This window comes from Drosophila pseudoobscura, chromosome 2 (genome assembly GCF_009870125.1).
Source record: "Drosophila pseudoobscura strain MV-25-SWS-2005 chromosome 2, UCI_Dpse_MV25, whole genome shotgun sequence".
NCBI classification, from domain to species: domain Eukaryota; kingdom Metazoa; phylum Arthropoda; class Insecta; order Diptera; family Drosophilidae; genus Drosophila; species Drosophila pseudoobscura.
The window spans coordinates 31,445,860-31,451,014 of record NC_046679.1 but is presented as its reverse complement, the minus strand read 5'-3'; the positions used below and the strand labels follow the sequence as shown (position 1 = coordinate 31,451,014).

Here is a 5,155-nt window from a genome sequence, read left to right as displayed (position 1 = left end):
GCTATTCTCACCCTTAAACCACTTCCACCCTTAGCTCTCTCGCCATCCCTCAAGTCCCCTAAAATCTGGTAGTCTGTCGCCTGTTTTCCCGCCCCGCCCCCCAAAAATGACAATCTGCAATGCAAAATGGCCCTGGTCGAATGATAAATTACACACCTTTGCCCAAGGACTGAACAATCAGGTGAGAAGGGGCTGAAGGGGTCAGAGGTCTATTCAGCAATTTGTTGCATTCATGCATTGCGCAAATATTTCCGAGACATTTGAGGCATTTTCTTTATTCAAAACAGGGGCCAAGATCTAAGAGGAATTTATGGCCATATTCTGTGATTGCATGTGGATTCTCGATGGGGATGGGTGAGGGAATCATAAGATGTCTGGGTGGAGTGTAAGGATGTTACAAAAGTCTGCCACTGGAGATTTCCAGAATCATTTTGGAGCGCAGATTCGGGATGTCCTTTTGCGTGAAGTTCAGAGGCTGGCAGCGTGTCACATATTCCGCCGCCATGCAGGCAAAGACCCCGCAGTCGTGAGTGTTCTCCTGCCGTGGCATATCCTTAACAGTTTCCAGCGAAAACTCCTTTATGTCGTATGCCACGTGGCGCTTGTCCATCGACTCTTCTGCGAGGTAAGTCGTGAGGGCATGTAGCAGCAAATCGTGGCCGCCGCCCAAAGAGTCGTAGTAGCGGATGGTTTTCTCCTTTAAATTGATAATCGTCATGCACCAATGGATGTTTTTAATATTTTCGGGTATCAAGATCATATCATAGCTAAATATATCTATTTTCTTCGTATATCGTCGAACTCCTTTGTAGCCATCCGTCAAAAAGCGTTCGACGAAGAACGTACTAAATGTGTAGACAGTCGGTAAAGGGTTGGATGTGCGGGTTGAGCGTTCGCTGATTAGATCCACATAAAAGTTGATAATCTTATCGTTGAGCCAATCATTTTGAGACTTGAGTATCTTAAGATCCTTCACTTGGATGGGGTTTTTAAATTTGTCGATCACAATCTGAAATATACAGGAATGGTAGGCAAGGATGGTTACATTAGGTTCGAGCCTCTCTCTAAACACAAACGAAAACAAAGCAATACCCGATTTCCCACGGAACCGAACCACATTTCTTATTTTCGCTTTGTCTGCTCTGAACGGACATGCATTCTTCCCACAACAACAACTGAAGAGACACAAAATAAAGCTGCCTGAAAATGTGCAGCGAGGGAGCGCCTATCTCTCGAGCAAAAGCAAAACACGAATGACTTCTCAACTAGTAGTCTGTCGAGCCGAAGGCTCAGTGCCGGACCCACACGAAGGCTTTTTGCTTTGGACCGGCAGCGCAGTCGCAGCGCACTTTTCTATTGTAAAACTCCCGATTGCAAGCTCGTTGGGTGGTTTGATGGGCATATTCATATGCATATATAAACAAACACAAATGCATATATACAAACTGTGATGGCTTGATGATCAGCTCTTTCGGCTCTTGATTTACGCTCGGCACTACTGAGAGCGCTTTGACGAGATAGAGAAGCACGAAGATTGCCGAAAAACAGCGCCCGTTGCGGCAGCGCAATAACAAAACGAAAGGTGTTTGGTTGTCGTTTGGTTCCGTTCCTCTTTGCATTGCGTTCGTAAATTAATTATTGTTGTTGGTCTGGACCATAAGCAAGCATGCTTGATCGAACATGTCGCAATCGGTAGTAGTATACAGCTCTCTGGTGGGGGAAAAAGGCCATAGACTTACACTCTCTTCATCCGTATGACTGCATATAGAATCTATTTGGATCTGCTGTGCCTCAGTTAACGGAAAAAGCATTGATTTTTCTGCATCACTGAAGAATTATAAAAGAATGGAATTTTTCTCTAACGATAGATTGGATTCACATACTTTTTGTTTAATTTAATTTGCTTTTCTAGAACGGCGATTCTTTTCTTTATAGCCAGAATCCTCTTTTTACATCTAAAACGATGTGAGACTTTATATAATGATGGATTAACACAATTCGGTGGATAAACGTACTTTTCAGCCTTCTGGATATTCCCATTTTTAGTTCCCAGTTCAGATGAGTAAAATGGTAAAAATGAGAGTGAGCACTGTTCAGTCGACTCGACCCGCAGCGATAGAGATGAATGGTTTATTGGAACAGAGATCTCTTCAGGCTGGGCTTCGGTGTACCTGGATATCTTCGGGGGACTCCTGTCCTGTTCTTCAATGTCTTCTTCGCGATCCATTTTGTCTCTCGAGTTCGGCTATAGATATATCGGATCTGGAAATGAATAAAGGGGGCTTTCTATTTTTCCCTGGACTTGAATTCTCTTAAAAATTTTTCACAAATTTAAAATCGAAATTTATGAGATCTGCCTCCGTATTATTAGAAATGTCTGATTTTATGAAATTTCTTTCTATATTTCGTTAAAAAGCATGACCTGCTTTTTATTACACGCTTTAAAAAGGGGTCACATCATGACCAGCACTTCCGGTTGACTGCATTTGTCGTTTTCCAACACTACTTTTCCCATACTTCTTCTCTTCTGTTCTGTTCCGTTATGTTATCGAATAAACGGCAGTTAAAGTAAATAATCAATGATATTTATTTATTTATTCGAGTAGACTTTATTTTTTTTTGTATTTTTTCTTTTTTGTCCATAAATTCTTGGTAAATGATAATCATAAACAATTTTGTCGCTTTATGGCGATGGGTGGCAGGGCTGATAGCCCCCTCCCCACTACCCATTGGGCAGGGTATTATTGTTGGATGATAAATGTGCTTAGGGCTCGCGCCGAGTGTCAATTGTGTGTTTGCGGATAAATAAAACACAGATTAAACCATATATTATGGTCAGCATCGTGTGCACACACATTTACTTACTGAGGGGGGGTGGTGCGGAGGGGTGAGCAGGGTTGCTTGTATTAAATTATTTAATTGTAAATTGAAGTTTGTCAAATCAATGCGAAAAATCATTTGATTTGTGGCTTCTGCAGCAAACAGATACCGAAAGATAAATGAGAGTACAATTTTGGATTTATTTCGAATGTTTTTGGAGTAAAAAAAAAGGTTGTAGAGGTGGTGCAGGCTGTAGCATCCTTTACAAGGAATTACCTCTAAAGCTTTGCTGAAGAAAAGTAAAGGAAATTCGCTTTCAAAGACTCATAAATTGATTGAACCGGTAAAAGAATTAATTGAAAGAGTGTTGCGCAATTTTTCAAGATAAGTGTTGCACAACTCTAACAAGACAAGTGTTACACAACGTTTTCGCGACCAGTATGGTAAAATACCACACAAATTTGAGTACTTTGGGCACACTAATTTAATTTATTAAAAGAAAAAGAAAATTATTCCTGCTAGCAAAGCATTTTCTGCCTATTAAAGCCATCTGTGATTGATTGCTTGTTGGCTTGATAATCTTTGATAATCAGGCCTTAATCCTGTCCTTCCTTGAACAATAATCCTTAAAGAAACAGAACGAAGCCCTTGGCTTGGTTTTTGCTTCTGTTTTTCGGCCACAATTTGGCTGTGAGAACGTTTTAAAGTTTTCGGAACATCAATTGTTGGTCAGAGAGCAGGGTGAGCACGGGCCATCCAATAAGCAGCTCAAGGAAGCAGCGAGGATGTGCCGGAGGAAGAGACGGGAGCCCAGAGATGGATCGGGCCATTGTGGCCTCACTTTTTCGGTCAGGCAGCAGCACGCAGTTCCTTTTGTTAATGATACTCTTGTTGGACATCAGCAAATGTCCCGACAGGAGCATCATCCCCATCATCATCATCATCAGCCAGAAGGGATGTGAAGCCGCCCCCCGACCTCCGCCCTCCGCCCTCCACCCGAAAAACATTATAAAAGGGAAGGGAAGCTGCTGCTGCTGCAGGAGATGGTCGGTGCTCAACCATTTTGTGGATTTATTGACATTCTGTGATGTTATTAAAGTTGATTGCCAGAGACTGTGCACGTTTTTGGCTTAGACGAAAGGGCCAACGAGCCGCCTGTGCCCCTGTCGAGCAAGTGCTGCCACTGATACCTCCTATCCCCCCCCCCCCCCCCAATCCTGTAACTGTTGCACCAATCCAGCAAGTGCTGTCCTGCAATTGCATTCCCTTCCTGCCCCCCCTCTCCCTCTCCCTCTCCCTGTGTGTGTTTGAGGCATCAGAATGCAGCTCAGGCTTTCGGCACACAGAGATACAAACAGAATGCAACCGACGGAGAGCTCACTGCGGTCAATTCGAAAGAAACAATAGCCCCAGCCCCCACCCCCCAGACCCCACAAAAAAGCCAGAGAGGAGGGGAAAAAAAACAAAGATTCAGATGGAAAAATATGAGTGGAAAGGCGGCAGAGAAAGAAGCTTTTAGATACGCTTTCGGGTCTCGACACATGCTTTCTATGGCAGCGGAAGAAGAGGATCTTGGAAGGGTATCAAAAGGGCCTACCCTTGGAAAGGAATTTTGATGGTGGCTTTGGTAAGAGCGTACCTTTGGAGTAGAAATCGTTTGAGGAGATGCCGCATCATCATCATCATCAAGTCTAATATGCGCATTATTGGTTTTGTCCTGCCTTTGGATGCTCCCATTCTGATCCCGTGCCTTTGTGCCTGTGCTGCAGTTATCCTTAATATCCCTTGCATGTTAATACGCTTATCCTGTCCTGGCAGTCCTGGCAAAAGGACTCGTCCTCTCCTGCACACACTCGAAATGCAAATATCAAATGCAAATTCTAGTATGTCGCAATATTAAAATTTACAGAAGAGAAACCCAGAAACCAGAAATGAAAAATGCTCCCGTTCTGCCGTGCTGCCGCCGCCTACGCACAGAACCAAAATCCTTTTGATCTCATTTTTTTAATTTAGGATTTAATTTGGTTTCCAGGCGCCTTTTCTGAGGGGCAACACATGGCGTATACTTGATATTAATACGCAGTCAACTCCTCCTCCCCCCAATTTTCTCCGTTAAACTTATTAAAATATAAATTTATATACAAAATGTATCCCAATTTTCTTTCGTTTTCGTCGGTTATTGTTTGTTGCATATTAAATTTTGAGGTACATTTTGTACGAGTATATTCCAATTTTATTTCATTCTTTTTGCGGCTTTTGCGGCTGCTTTTGCGTGGGCTTTCCACACTTTGTGTGGGTGGAAAATTAAATGAAATAAGTTTTATTAGTAAAATAC

The 5,155-nt window shown here is 42.7% G+C and overlaps 1 protein-coding gene across 1 annotated transcript; it reads right to left on the bottom strand.

The window, feature by feature from the left end:
• Positions 1-248: 248 nt before the first annotated feature.
• Positions 249-2,388, bottom strand: LOC6898007 (sentrin-specific protease 1-like). The gene is made up of 4 exons (XM_033376682.1): positions 2,016-2,388; positions 1,884-1,955; positions 1,740-1,827; positions 249-1,009 (listed from the first exon to the last, which is right to left on the bottom strand). Exons 1-4 carry the CDS (start codon positions 2,225-2,227, stop codon positions 395-397), a joined length of 987 nt encoding a protein of 328 aa, XP_033232573.1. The 5' UTR covers positions 2,228-2,388; the 3' UTR covers positions 249-394.
• Between the last annotated feature and the right edge of the window lie 2,767 nt (positions 2,389-5,155).

Coding starts and splice junctions, on each gene's coding strand:
- LOC6898007 (XM_033376682.1), bottom strand. CDS start 2,227: ATGGATCGCGAAGAAGACATTGAAGAACAGGACAGGAGTCCCCCGAAG. Junction 1,828..1,883: donor CAAATTAAATTAAACAAAAA/GTATGTGAATCC, acceptor ATAATTCTTCAG/TGATGCAGAAAAATCAATGC. Junction 1,010..1,739: donor GTCATACGGATGAAGAGAGT/GTAAGTCTATGG, acceptor TGTATATTTCAG/ATTGTGATCGACAAATTTAA.